The 15,354-nt window shown below is 35.7% G+C and overlaps 2 protein-coding genes across 2 annotated transcripts; both read right to left on the bottom strand.

The window, feature by feature from the left end:
- Nucleotides 1-5,378: 5,378 nt before the first annotated feature.
- On the bottom strand, nt 5,379-8,372 carry LOC140809615 (heparanase-like protein 2). The gene is made up of 9 exons (XM_073167303.1): nt 7,994-8,372; nt 7,855-7,891; nt 7,314-7,497; nt 7,065-7,219; nt 6,743-6,976; nt 6,453-6,642; nt 6,231-6,356; nt 6,046-6,145; nt 5,379-5,931 (listed from the first exon to the last, which is right to left on the bottom strand). Exons 1-9 carry the CDS (start codon nt 8,204-8,206, stop codon nt 5,599-5,601), a joined length of 1,572 nt encoding a protein of 523 aa, XP_073023404.1. The 5' UTR covers nt 8,207-8,372; the 3' UTR covers nt 5,379-5,598.
- Nucleotides 8,373-12,638: 4,266 nt separating this feature from the next.
- On the bottom strand, nt 12,639-13,580 carry LOC140810535 (uncharacterized). The gene has a single exon (XM_073168370.1). The coding sequence runs from the start codon at nt 13,578-13,580 to the stop codon at nt 12,639-12,641; it is 942 nt and encodes a 313-aa protein (XP_073024471.1).
- Between the last annotated feature and the right edge of the window lie 1,774 nt (nt 13,581-15,354).

The raw sequence follows: 15,354 nt of genomic DNA, 5'->3' as shown, positions 1-15,354 counted from the left end.
CCGGTGGACAATTGTGTGTTTTGCGCGTTTTTAGGTTGGGCTCGGTTTCTAGTCTAAATCCCCGGCCCATCAAATAGCATCACAAAAAGCCCAATCACGACTCTTTGAGCTTAACATAATCTGTTTTTCTATAAACAAATTGTCAATTTTTTAATACAAAATGCCATCAGTCCGGTGGGCAGAAACTCTCGTTCATTTTTTTAAAATTCATTATTTGAATATTATAATTTAATCTCTCACTATTTTTTCATAATTACGATTTTATTTTAATTTAAATATAAATCAAATTAATTAATAAAAAAATCGTACAAACACGGAATACGTATTAGGCTCACTAGTTGTCGTAAAAACTTTGGGTTACTTAATTTTAATTAATAATAATTCAACAAATAAATATACCTATCTATCGGATAATTTTTAAAAGAAATTTTAATAAAGGAAACCCCGGACACTTATAATATTGATAAAAAAATAAAAAATATATGAAATAAATTAATAGTAATACTGTTAAAAATTTAATACTATTATAATTAAAAAAATAATGAATAATAATATTATCAAAATTAGGGATGAAAAAATTTTTGATTAAACCGAAATGACCAACAGTACCGATTTAATTCAAAAATTAGGTTTGATTAAATTAAAAATCTAATTTTTATTTTTATTTGGTCTGATTTCGATTATTTTTTAAAAAAATTTGTTAATATAATAAATCGAGTAACAAAATAAAATTTGATATTTTCATGTTAGATTTTTTAAATTAAATTCTAAACATTTAAATTTCTTCTAAAAATTAATCCAAGTTAAGAAATATTTATTGTAGCTAAAAAACTATAGAAAAATATTTATTAAATAATTTAATTGATTAATATAAAGATTTAACTCTTTATAAAATAATAGAAATCAAACAATAATATTTATTTTTAATGACTGTGATACGATAATTAAACTTAAAAAAAATAAACTACGTCGTACATACTAAGCATTTGGCCATCCTGTTGTCAAAAACCCTTGAATCAAAAAGCAAAAGTCGATTTCCAAAACATTTCATTAATGAATAATTATTATTATTATTATTATTATTATTATTATTATTATAACCATTAGTCAGTCAATCATTTTCTGAATAAATGAATGTATTTAGACATGCCCAAACGAACCATAAATGGAGCTGCTTGAAACTCATCATAGCGTAGGTGGACCGTTTCCATAGTTGTGGTTGGAATAAATGTAGTCGATTCCCCATTTTTAACGAGTAATTATCATGGATATTTTTTTAAAAAAAAAAACAATAATCGAGAGTTAAATTTTTAAAAACTTTTAATATGGTACCATCCAACTTCGATCCATTCGTATGTAGGTAATGAAATTCTCATTTTTATTTCGGAATATAACTAAATATCCTTTTGCCGACACTCTTATATATTAAAGATTTAATTACGTAATAAATTTCAAAGTTCGGAAGATGTGATTTGACACTTTGGTGGTTGTCATATGTAATAAATACAATAATATAATTCAGCCGACATCACTATCGAGTGTCGACCCCTACCACTTGATCAGTCCAATGAGTAATTTTAGCTGGATTTTTTTTTCCAAAATGAAAGTTCACGTTATTTTGTAACATTATTTCAACTTCAAGAATATACTTTTATCAATATACGAGGAGTGGATTTTGATAAATGTTCATTTTTTTAAATAACATCTAATTACTCAAATTTGAAGCTAATTTAGCTATTCTATTTAATATTTTTCCACATATTTCTCTTATTATTATTATTGAGATGAGATAAAATAGTATTCCCTTTCATTTATACGAGATATTTATTTAATTTCATTTTCTTCCTACGTGTTAATGCCACGTACATTATCTTAATACTGATCAATAAAATACAATCCATTTGTAAGGCCATATTAATGCGACGCGTTATCTACACTCACACAACTCAGTTGGAATAACAAAAAATATCCATTGCCCTCTCTCTCTATATATATCACTGGTTTCCTCCCATTCTCAAAGCATGCTTAAAGCAATTCTTCTATATACAACTTCTTTCTCCACTTTCGATATACTAATTCCTCTTTTGCTTATCAATGGATTTCTTCTCCAAATCTAAGAAAATCGATGAGGCCAATCCAACTTCTGATGATCAGGAGCCAGACTCGTCGAGCTATGCCACTGAAACCACCGCAGCCACTGACACTTATTCAAGTGGCGATGTTATCAAAGGAGCTGATGCAAGTGACGAGTATGAAAAGACAGGCTCCTATGGGGATGACACGACTGAGGGTTACTCAGACAAGCCGTCAGGTGGTGGTGATGCAGTAGGAACTTACGCAAGTGACGTGTATGATCAGTCTGGAGGGGATTATGGGGACGATACGGAGGAGGGCTACTCTAAGAAGCCGTCATACGGCGGTGACACCACTGGAATTGATGAGTATGAGCAGCCCGAAGGGGGTTATGGAGAGGATAAGCCATCTTACGGTGCCGCCGCTACTGAAACTGATGAGAATCAGAAGCTCGAAGTGGGGTATGGGGAGGATACGGAGGAGAGCTTCTCCAAGAAGCCGACATATGGCGGCTCGACCGCGGGAACCGATGACTACGAGAAACCTGTAGGGGGATATGGGGAGGAGGCAGCTGAAGACTTATCAGGAACAAAAACTGATGACTACGGAAAGTATACGTCCACGGATAAGTACGAGTGAGAAGGTGGAGACAACGAATTTCATAAAATTGGCTGGGGATTTCATAAACAAAGACATATGAATATATACATATATAATTCATATATTCCAACAAAAAAAATGAAAAAAATGGATTTCGTAATTAATGGTTTATGCATGGTTCTGTTTTAAAAGTTTGTGTATTGCCGTTCGTGTGTAAATTTGAATTTATTTTTATCTTTTAATTTGTATATCGACGTTTTGTTGTACCGATAAATAAAGTTGTACCGATAAATAAAATTATTATTGGAGTATCACAGATTAATTTATTTAAGCTTTGATTTACAATTACTGTTACTAATGTTTTAAACTTAATTCAAACTGTGCCCACAGCGGCATTTTATTCCATAACCCTAATGAAGGTTGGTGAAGTCAAATTTCCAAAAATAACGTTCATTTAAAATATATTAAATATATTTAGGGAAGTTAAGGTTTTAAAATCTCCAAATATATATAATTATCAATTAGTTTGTCGTTCTCTTTAATTTGTCAAAATTTCTAGATTCGCCAATAATAAATTGTTTAAAGTAAGGCAAAAATATACACTTTCAGTACTCCCGATATTTTACCACTAAAAACATGCAACTTTGGTGATGAGAATATGTCAACCATGCATGTCGCACAATGTCTCGTGATGAAAGTGAGATATGGTTAAAGAGTGTTGCTAAACTTGGTCTGAATACATATGTTTGGCCAAACAAGTCTTTCTTCAGCGATTTGGTTCAAACTAACAGCAAACAAAATATTAATGTTGTGCTTAACTTTAAGGAAAAAAGTTGTTGTGCTTCAGTTGGAAGTAATTCACGGTCTCATTTTTTATTAAGGCATACTACTCGATGCTTATATATATAATTCAGCTTTATCCCAAGTACTAGCGTGTGGATCGAAGGGCATGCAGCAAAGAAATAACCTCTACTCTTTCTATTTTGCGTTTAGCCAGTGCCCTCTTTTTAGTCCCCCAGTTTTCGATTTTGGCCATCTCATACCTGAAACAACTTGCATTATATGCAGATGCAGGGTCTAATACGTAGTTACTGTAAGTTCTTTCGTAAATGTTCACTCACAATGACACACGCGAGCGTGCAATATTTGTCCTTCAAATTAGAAATAGTTTATACCTTGCCTTGATGCTGACCTCTCGGCCTTTTCACAAGAATCTGCCTTAGCATCCCCGGCCCAGGTCCCAGTTTTATTGCGTTATTTATTCTGTTCTCAACAGGTTGAGTCATGGACGGTCCGGCCTATAGTGGATGATCAAGTATTGGCATTGAGCCCTCAGGTTTTTTCCAGTATGTCATATCCAAATTTTTATCTGAAAATGATGGTGGCCTTGCTATATATGGACGGGGCACGGTCAGCGGTCTTCTCTATGCTGGATTTTCAGGTTTGTCAGTAATATCTCCAAAATTTACTTTCTTTTCAGCGGATGGTGCTTTCTCAGGGATCCTTTTATCTCTGAAACTTGTCTTTTTGGACCTTCCTCTGCATGCATAATTTGTCTCTTGATGTCAGAAAGACAGAAAAATAGTAAGAAGTTGTAGCCTAGAGGTAGGTCAGAATCACGATCTTACCATATAATTTTAGTGAACTTTTGAGTGGTTCGGGCACAATTTCAGCAACTTCTGCTTCGCTATTCAACGAGGTCAAGGGCTTATCAGGGTCATATGTTGTCCCTTTATGCTCCTTAGTTTGAATCATCAAGTGCATGAACAGCAAAATCTGCTACTACAATTGCTGCGGAATAATCAGCAGTAATCCCCGCTCATTTGTCTAGCAAAAGATCCCCCAACCCAGCTCCGGGTCCTTTTCTTCTCTGCAACACATAGGACGAAGTTATGTTCATCAGTTCATGCATGATCCATTTAGAATTACTACTTTCTTTGAAACAGAATAACTTGTGCATATATATTATATTATTAAACTTGAGGATGATTGGTCCCAAAATCCAATTTTCAGTTTCATGTTAAATACTGGAATACCTCTGAAGGATTGTGGATTTCCCAATTTGGATGTTTCGGTCTCTTGTGATGCTGCTCTCTTCTTTGTTAATCTATTTTTTGACACCGGAAGATCTTGCGCTAGAAAAAGTCAGTGGTGATGCCGAATTAGTTTATGAAGACAATATAGTAGAGTTACCATGTTTGCTTGCTCAAACTCTCCATTCTTTGCGAGGGGACATTTTTACTGATCTTGGTTTAGATGAACAAGTTAGGTTATTCCCATGCTTTGTTGGGTTCATTGAAGGAGAAACAGTTTAAAGAGATTACGTAGTTAGGTTTTTAATGAGTGGACTGCTGTCAAAGTTTTGGAAGCAAGCAACATGGAATCTGTACTTTGGATGCGAGGATCGGTTTTGAATCTTTAAACCCTTGATGAAAAAGCATCCTTTTCTTCTAGCTTTTGGTCACTCTTCAATCGAAAAGTTTATCAATCTTTTTTTCACATTTACTTACTACACAAGATTTGGTTTCATTTGAAAGCTAGTGGATTTAAGACTTATAGCTATAAAAAAGTATTAAAATTTATCCCATCCTTTTGTATTTTGTAGATACATCAAAACAAAGAACATCCAAAGATAATTTAGGAGAGAAGAATGACGGGCGGAAAAAAGTTCAATATAATCTCATATACCACAATTTTGCATGAAATGGTGTTCGAGATTGGGGCAGAAAACCCATGACACATAACATGAGACACAATATGTATATTTGAAATTATAAAATATTTTAACCAATAAGTTCTAGAAAAACCATACCTATAAAAACTAATAGTTCCTATTTAAAAAACAAATAAACAAACTAGTTCCTCGAAACTTAAAAATTAACCTAGAAAATAATATTAAGTAAGAACCAATTAAAACTTTCCAAATTAACTAGAACAAGCTGGAGCCTTGAATCCTTTAATTGTAGCAAAAACTATCGAATCAGGAGCCACAGAGATGGGCAAAGAATTGTCAACAAGCTGTGGATTCATATCGGGAATATCAGCTGATTCTGTGAGCTTCAGTGGCGTTCCATTCAGCAGCAACACATCACTCTGAATATTGCCATCTTGGGGAGTCAAATGGTACTCTTCCCTCTGAGTATTGTCCCCATTATCTGCCAACTTGCGTCCAGTGGGGTGTAAGTTCATGTCATTCGTGACTGAAACTTCAAAGGTTGTAGAATTTGACATGTTGATGAGCATGACTGTGATTCCAGCCTAACAAATTAAGCACAAAAAATTCAGGCTTTTTCGGAGCAAGAAACGAATGTTTGAGTACTCTTTAATTTATTTAGAAAATAAATCATGGGTTTGAAAGAAAATCCGGCTTACCGAGTTCTTGGAGCAATGAGTATAGGCACGCAAGTAGGGGGAGCTGTTATGGGAGGTAGCGAGCACATTCCTTCCCATCAAGCGGTGCCACAAAAGAGCACTGCAAAAACAAAAGTGTTAAAAATTATCGAATGATCTTTATTTTCTTTGACAGACTACGAATCAGTGCATGATTCATTACTCACCCATAGTAATCTGGATTAGGGATGAAGGTGGTTGTGTTTAGCAAACCATAGTTGCCTCCAATCAATGATTGCCTGCAGTAGACCTTGTGGTTGAATGTTGAGGTCATACCCAACTGATCCAAAAACCTGTTTTATGAATGGGACAATCATCACGATAGTTTCTTATCGTGCAACATGTAACTTTACATACATTAAAACACATAGAGAGATATATGTACAAACCAGAATCCATTAACGAAAGTATGAGAAACATCTTTGCCACCACTGTTATAAGCCCCTCCTGCTTCCCCGACCCATGCCCCGGACCATGGCCCGAATAAGTTGACACTGGTAGAAGCATCTTCATATGTTTGAGTAATTTGGTCAAGGAAATAGGGATCTTGAACCTTGTTGATGAGAGTGGAGTCAACACCTGCACAAATGCAAAATATGAAAACCAAGCGCTGTGCGTGCATGCGTGTGTGGATATATTACTATCAAATTCGAGATCTCCCTCTGTTTTAATAGGGTACCTGCACCAAGATTGTAAATGTGGTGGGTTAACCCATCGACCACATTTGGTCCTGTTGTCTGAAGGAATGTATTGAACCATTGTTTATCATAGAACCCGGCAGGGCCTAAGACCTTAGGTTGTGTAGAAGGGTCAGGATACACATCTTGGACTAGTCTCTTGAGTTCAATAACATCCTTCCCATATTGTTCTGCTTCTATTCTTTTTGACACCCCACTCCCACAGAGCTCGTTGCCTGGAGAAAATAGTATTTTAAGTCGAAACAAAACAAGAAAACCTCACAAGAAATTTCAAGTTATCAAAAAGATCGTTGATATCGTTACCTAGTTCGTATGAGTCGATCTTGTATCCTTTAGAGGCCGTGTACTTCATGAAGTCATGAGCGTTTTTTGAGTTCCAGTCACCCATCATAAGCATATCATCACCTTCAACCTTCTTCCTTCCGATTAGAGCATTCAAGCCAAAAGTTATTTTAGCCCTGAATAAATCGACGCATCATTGAGTTACTTTTTCTCTGAGTAATCAGCTAACATTATGTGTGTGTGTGTGTGTCATATGTGTGTTAGGTTTACCCGGTATCGTTGAACAACTTGTTGAGTTGATCCCATCTGTCCATGTGAAAACAACCTTTGGTGAATCCAAACAGTTCTCCATCTCTTTTCTTGAAGTGTGGGCACTTCTTGATAGAGTCACCAACTTTGTATAGAACCTGGTCTTGTAGCGAACCTCCAAGTCTGAGCCGAAGAGGGTTGAAGGCTGGTGCAAATTACAGTATTTTTAGCACTTTAAAAAGTAATATCGTTCAGAAAATAACGCACAAATTAATTAAATCCGTCGGCGGCCATTGCCACTTGTGGTTTTTCAATTGTATCTAGACGTATACAAATATAATTTTTATATAGACACGCGTATAACATAAAATATATATCTGATTGGATAAATCATAAAATATCATGTTTATATTAACAACGATTAATAAAATAGAAACATAAAAAGAATTGAATTGGGAGTAAAAAAATTTACAGAAAAAACAACGTAAACGAAAATCATGAAAAACTTTTTGAGATTGTTAAACTTATATTTTTTAGTTGTTTTTAATTTTAATTAGCTAACCTCTTATGGCGTTAGCAAGGATCTGGTTATCCAAGTCCTGCGAAATACAAAACATACATCAATATTTAAACCCAACTTTAATCAGATTTAACACTTCATAATGATAAAAAAAACACGATTTATCCAAGAAAAGGATCACCAGGTTGAGGAGGCCAGCTTGTCCCCATGGACATTGATCATAGTCGCATTTGTTTGAAGGCCACCAATCCAATGTAGCGCATATGAAGTTGTCATCTGTTTTTCCGATGGACGTCACCGCCTCGACATTCAACTTGACATCATCTGCAGAAGCTAAACAAGAACTTAACAAAAGAACACAGAAGATTATGATTCTTAAGCCTATTTGAGCCATTGATTCGTGAAGATAAAGAAGATTTTTTGTTGAGATGAATCATAACAAAAGTTGCAACACATGGTATATACTTATATAGAGGCAGAGTCCGAGTCTAGATCGATAGAGTTATTTGAAAAGGAGTTGATAGAGGCAAATCTTTATCCAATATCTCTGGATTATTTTAAAAGATCGCGCTTAATATTAGCTATTCAAGAAATCAATCGGAGCCCTTCAAAAGTAAAATTGTTGTGAAGATCAGTGTTTTGAGCTCAACTCGGAGTCTAGTCTTTTGAATTTCGAAAATTCTGATGATGGGGGAATTAAGGAAAAGTGACTTGGATAAAAAAAAATTTGAAGCCATAGTCAAATAAAATCCACCAATTCTTATAAGGGCATAAAAGGACACTTGGTAGGAAAACAATAAAAATCGACATCTATTTATTTATTTTTTTCCGAGGAGAAACTGTTTTGCCCATGTATTGTGTACAGAGTAGATATCTTGTGAGACGGTCTCGCGAATTTTTATCTGTGATACGGTCTCGCGAATTTTTATCTGTGAGACGGGTCAACCCTACCGATATTCACAATAAAAAAATAATACTCTTAGCATAAAAAGTAATATTTTTTCATGGATGACCCAAATAAGAGAACTGTCTCACAAAATACGACTTGTGAGACCGTCTCACACAAGTTTTTGTTTTGTGTATATCTCTTGCTAGCATCGTTGTATTGTTTGTTTTTATTTTTTTATTTATTTTTGGATAAATTTATCAATAAAATATTTTGATTGAGGTCAAGTATATATATATATATATATATATATATATATATATATATATATATATATATATATATATATATATATATGTTAGTCTTCAGTTAAATTAATTTACCAAACTAATCTTTTTATCATATCAATTTACAAATATATCCCCTATCTTTTAAATCATATACATCATCAATTTCTTCATCTCAAACTCTTTATTTATTATGTCATCAATTCTCTGCGTATAGAGGTGGCCGTGAAACACATCAATCCTATTGGACGTTTCTGAATTCGAGATGATCCGAAAATTTAGTCGTTTTATTATTAATAAAAAATTGCGATTATGACATTTTATTTGAGGATGCATAATCATAGAAGGTGTAATTGCATTTGAATTATAATTTTAAAATATTTTAAATTTATTATATATATGTGTGTGTAAATGATAATTATATATCGAATGGATCATTCTCACAAATATAAATTTGTGATGCAGTCTCAAAACAAAACCTATTATATTATTTAAAAAACATTTATGGAAAAATTATAGATTTTTTAGAATAAGAACGAACAAATTAAAAATCATTGAAGAATTCCATGTATTTGAACATAGAGTGATGATAATTTGATATAATTCTTTTGCCGGGTTGCATTTTTATGCATTTTATTTTTTGAAGGGTTGTTGTGCATACTCATAAACTGTTAGCATTGATAAGGTAGAGACTTAATTGAAACCATCAGATTTTTTGTTTATATTTGTGTAAAGTCATATTGATGTAATTATTACGTTTCATAACCATGATGATTGATGATTTTGTTTATATTATTTTGCATGAGCAACAATCGTAATTAAAATATTAAAACCTTGGTGTTTTCTTATGCACTAATTCAAACTAACAATTCATAATTTATTAAAATATGTTTATTGTTATAAGTAAGTAGTATTTAAAAAATTAATATATTATAAATTAAATAAAACAAAGCAAATGTTAAATCAACTCTTAAAAAAAATAATAGATAATTAAATAAATGAATCACGAAAATGGTACATGTGTGATTATAAAAAAAGGGTATTATAGGATTTTTAAATTATATAAGACATAATGCAAATTATGCAATAAAGAAGGCCATTTTTGAAATTATGACTTTGAAATAGACTAGAATAATCAATTTCCCTATATTTTTTTGAGTGGGTCTCATGTGAGATCGTCTCACGGATCTTAATCTGTGAGACGGGTCAAAGCTACCCATATTCACAATAAAAAGTAATACTCTTAGCATAAAAAATAATATTTTTCATGGATAATCCAAATAAGAGATACGTCTCACGAATACGACCCGTGAGACCATTTCACATAAGTTTTTGTCTATTTTTTTGTGGGATTTGTAATTATTATTTGGATGATGATAATGATAATCTATAATTTAATTATATTAGTATAGATTAATTCTTATGATCAAGTGAAATTGACTATTGACATTAAATTGATGCGAGTACCTCATGGGATTCATGACTTTCATTAATTTCAATTTCAAATTAAATAGTGCAATGACCATATATAGGATAGGCACGAGAATTCGACGTTTAAGTATACATGCATATACTCGAAACACACACAATTAAATGCCGTGTTAGGAGATTCCCAAGTGGAAACTTATATAATCTATAAATTATATAACAAATTTTCACTGATTATTTCACATCAAATTTAGATATTCCTAATATCATGCATTCAATAAAATCCACAAATTTGGTTTTTTTTCAGAAAAAAAAAAAGAAAAGAAAAAAAAAATTCCATATATTTAATGTTGACGACAATAAACAATAATATTCGATGTTATTTTGCCCCCATGAACTTCAACAGACAACATTTATGAGGTTCATGGGGATTCCTTGATCAATGTATATGACACAAATTAAACCAAGCCTAAGCCGGAGATAATAATAGAAAAATGAAAGTAAAGAAATTTACATTAAATGGATCTGGTCGGTGTTTCCAGTCTATATTTTGATCTTCCTTAGCTGAACTGCCTGCCTGCCCTCACTAAGATTGCTTTTTCTTCGACTTATTTAAGAATGCAAGAGCGCAAAACAAGCCTTGAACAGCGATTTCAAATCACCATGCAATAAAAAAAACAGAGAGAGAAAGAAAGAAACTCAAACACCACAGATATGAAACTTTGTGAAATCTGATACAGTGTGATCTCAGAAACAAAGTCCACAATCCCCATTATTATTTTTTCCCCTTCAAAAACTGAGAGAAGTGGAGAGGACACGATCGTGATGGATGACGACCTCTAGGGTTAGATCTGCGGTTCAGTTATGAAGAGGGTTGGGCCCAGAAGGGACTAATCTTTTCTCCACACCAAACCTTATGTCAACGTCATCTGTCAGTGGCGGCTGTCGTGGACAGAAGCATATTCTATGTAGGTGGTAGCAGATGGACGTTGGAGGTTGGGCGGGGATCGGGTGGCAAAAATGGTGGCGCCGCCCTGCATGCAGAAGGTTGTGGTGGTTCAAATTGGATTGGGACTGGATGGAGGAGATCATGATGATTATGAAGAGAAGAAAGGGCATAAACACAAGAGTTTTGTGGGTGCAAATGACAGGATTCTTCATAATTCGATGTTTTGTTCGTGAATGCTTTTTTGATATAGTGGCTCTGTGTGTGTGTGTGTGTCGTGTATCCAAAGAGGAGTTGACAACATATATAGCAATTTTTAATGTTATTTAAGTAAATTAAATAACATAAATAACCTTTTTCTTTAATCATATCAATAAGTATTAAATTTGAAAGTGATTCAATAATTAACACGCTGACAATCAAATAGTATTTAATTAAATTTTTAAAAACTTTAACAATCATACATTATGCACACCTGGTGATTCGTTCCCTAGTTTTTCACACTATTTCATTTTGATACGTGATATAAGAGGACAATGCTTTCATTTCATATTTTTATGAACCGAACTGAACCGTGAATCCTCGATTTTTGTTTCTGTTTTGGAAATAAATCAAAAAATAACCTTCATAAAAAAGTTTAAACAAAAAAAAACTATTAAATCAGATTATATTAAAACAAAGTATCATTTATAAATATTTATTATAATGTTAAAAATATGTGTTTGGGCCGGTAAGCCATATATGTTTGTAGATGTGTGTCCATGGAGTTGGACTGGGTCAAGCTTGCTGGAGACTTTGAAGAACAAGGGGCAGGAAAGATTCCGAGCTCTAACTGGGCCTGGGCTGCTGGCCTACCACTGCACGCAACCATTTCCGGGCTCGGGTTACTGCATCCAGCAAGGATCGTTCTGGAGTTTGACAAGTCTACATGCACTTTTATTATTGTCTCCTTAAGGAACCAAGCCATTACGTGAAGTCTTGAATATAATGTGAACAACGATGAATTTATATAAACAAAAGAAGGGGGAGAAGAGCAATATTAGAAATTTGAACATATTCAAACCGCATATCTACAAGCAATGAATCTTTGTAATTAATCTTCAGTCAATGGATTTTTGCTGGTTAAAACTTCTCAAGGTTGTGATATCATCGCTTCAGAATGAAGACAAAGTGAATTTAGAATCTACAAGAATGGGAGAAACGATCTTGAGACATGAATAAAGGGGATGGAATTAGCGCAAATTAGCCTGAATCTTCAAAAGATCAGCAACATCTGTCTTTACACATGAAAATTGGCCCGAAACTTATTCAAACTGGTCAACTGGCAGTGGTTATCCTCCTCACTCTCTTCGGGAGCTGGAAGATTAAGATCAGGTAGCTTAGGCTTCGTTACAGGACTTCGATTGACATTTTCCACGCGACCACCGATTAAATGCGACCTCTTGTGTCCACCTAAAGCCTGACCATTCATGAAAACTCTCCTGCAAAATGGACAAACATGCCCTTTGTTTTTCTGGGGATCGACATTTTTCTTGGTATATTGAGATGAAATTTTAGCATTTTTCCTGAAATCAGTAGAATAATCTGGGTTGTTCTCATTTCTTTCGTATACGGATTTACTGCTTCTCTTATGGCAGGGTCTGTGCCCTCCGAGAGCATGGTAAGATTTACAGGTCTTTCCGCAGTTCAAACATTCGTATTTATTTCTATGCTGAGGATAATTTGCTGCTTCAGCTTCTCGTAAGGTGTTCTTCATCTTCTTACACGATTTACCCCGTGATTCAAGATTTGCAGGACTGGACATTCTCTTTTGGGATTCAACCCTCGTAGAATTCGAAGCCATACCAGCATAACCATATCCATTTTCACTCAACGTTTCCATTCTGAACACTGGTCCGTAACAGGTGATTTTGTCCAATTTCTTCCGAAATCTAGCACCATACTCACATTTTCCGTCACCATATAAACGGTCAACTGATACATCGAACTCAACCTTACCACATCCATCCAAAAAAAAACACAAATCAGAATTCTCCATTCGAGGAACTTCTCCTTCAAAGCAACCACCTTTTACCTTCATCTCTCCATTTTGATTAACATTATTTAAGCATTCCTTACCATTACCCAAGTCAATAGAAGAGGATTTAGTCTCAAGAATAACAGACTTATTGTCAGAAGATTCAGCTACTGAATTCACACAATTCTTGTAGACAGAATCCATAGATAACAACATCAAACATATAGCTACCTCCTCTTGTTCTCGTCGATCAATTCAGATACAGACGAAGAATCATTGTTATCAGCTAAACACAAAGGAGTCTCGAATATAATTTTATCATACCTCTTACTCTTTGAAGCTCTTGTTCTCACCATACTATCTTCATTTTCGGTACCTGAAAAACTATCCAGATCCAGCTTATCTTTCACAGAATGGCATGCCATATGGCCACACAACGCTTTCATTGATTGAAACCCTTTGCCACATTGCTTGCAAACTTTCTCCTGTTGCAAAGGGAAATTTGAATCCACCGCCCTCCATGTTTTCTTGGGATTTTCCCTTAGCCCATAACTAGTGATACCCCCGGATGGAGGATGGGCTCGGCCCGCTCCCGATAGCCCATCTCAGAGCAAAGCCCAGCATGCATTCGGAAGGAAGCTTAAGGTCATCCGGGAGGTCATCTCTGGCCGACCTCCCATATCGGAATTTCCAGCGATTGGAAAGGTCAGCCGACCTCTCTGGCCGAGCTCTTTGGCCGACCTCCCGAGCCGACCTCCAAGAAGGTATTATCGGGACGATCGGAAACCCTCGGCCGAGCTCCCGAGCCGAGGTCCCATGAGGTCCTATCGTCTCGTGGGCTCATGCCTACGAGAGCCCTTACTCAGATATTAAGCGCGTAGCCCGCAGAGATCAAAGCCCAGAAAAGTAAAGCCCATTAAAGATCTGAATTAAATCTAACGATATCTAAATCAAATCTGGGTGAAGATCTAATCAAATCTTCCGAAGATTCTCAAGATCGAAACCTACCAAAACTAGGACTCTGCGGTTCACCTATAAATAACAGGTTTCGTTAACTTTAAAACACTACTTCTTCTTCATACTTTTCACATTCTCTTTGCACACACAGTTTTCTCTCTCAGTTTTCTGACTTGAGCGTCGGAGGGGCTACGCCGGAACAACCTTCCGGCCCCCTTCTAACACTCTTGTTTGTGTTTCTGGATTTCGAGGTGTCTGATCCGAGCTCCCAAGGTGAAGTTCCGACCTCCCAGACAGCGTTCAAAGGTTTTATCCGAGCTCTCCAAGCAGGGATCTGACCTCCCAGCTAGCATCACCGATTTCAGCGATATCAATTGGCGCCGTCTGTGGGAATATACTGAGAAGACGTAGACATGTGGGGACGAACAGGTGTAAGAACAGGCCCTGCGCGTGGCAACCGAGGTCCGGGAGGTGGCAACCAGGGCCATGCAGATGGTAACCGAGGTCCCGGAGGTGGCCAAGGCAGAGGTGTGGCTGATCTTAGTCTAGACCAATTGGCCCAGTTGATCAACACGTCTGTGAATGAGGCCCTCCGTCGAAATCGCACTCCATCACCACCGCCACAACAACCTCCTCTTCCTCCCCCTCTTCCTGAGCATATGGAAGCCATTTGGGAGGAAGTCAGGAGGCTTGGCAGGCGAATGGGGGGCCGACCTCCCGTATTGGACAGAGAAAGTCCACTCTCCCTCGAGATACTGAATGAAGACCTCCCCGTTAATTTCCGCCAACCAACCGTCAAGGATTATGATGGAAGTACTGACCCCGAAGAACACCTTGGAAGGTTCAATAATTCTGCTTTGCTTCACCGATACTCAGATGGGGTCAAATGCCGGGTCTTCCTTACCACCCTAGTGGGACCCGCCCAGAGGTGGTTCGATTTGCTCCCACCACATTCCATTACCAGCTTTCGAGAATTCAGCACCCTATTCATAAACCAGTATGCTACAAGTAAAAAATACTT

Source organism: Primulina eburnea, chromosome 13 (genome assembly GCF_022965805.1).
Source record: "Primulina eburnea isolate SZY01 chromosome 13, ASM2296580v1, whole genome shotgun sequence".
Classification (NCBI taxonomy): Eukaryota; Viridiplantae; Streptophyta; class Magnoliopsida; order Lamiales; family Gesneriaceae; genus Primulina; species Primulina eburnea.
Note: the sequence above shows the minus strand (reverse complement) of the source record. Positions and strands in the feature narration are given on the sequence as shown.

What these genes read in the sequence shown, in the direction of transcription:
- LOC140809615 (XM_073167303.1), bottom strand. Translation starts at nt 8,206, where the DNA reads ATGGCTCAAATAGGCTTAAGAATCATAATCTTCTGTGTTCTTTTGTTA. An exon ending in CCTTGCTAACGCCATAAGAG is followed by an intron (nt 7,498 to 7,854) that starts GTTAGCTAATTA and finishes AATTTGCACCAG; the next exon opens with CCTTCAACCCTCTTCGGCTC. An exon ending in CTCATTGCTCCAAGAACTCG is followed by an intron (nt 5,932 to 6,045) that starts GTAAGCCGGATT and finishes TTAATTTGTTAG; the next exon opens with GCTGGAATCACAGTCATGCT.
- LOC140810535 (XM_073168370.1), bottom strand. Translation starts at nt 13,580, where the DNA reads ATGGATTCTGTCTACAAGAATTGTGTGAATTCAGTAGCTGAATCTTCT.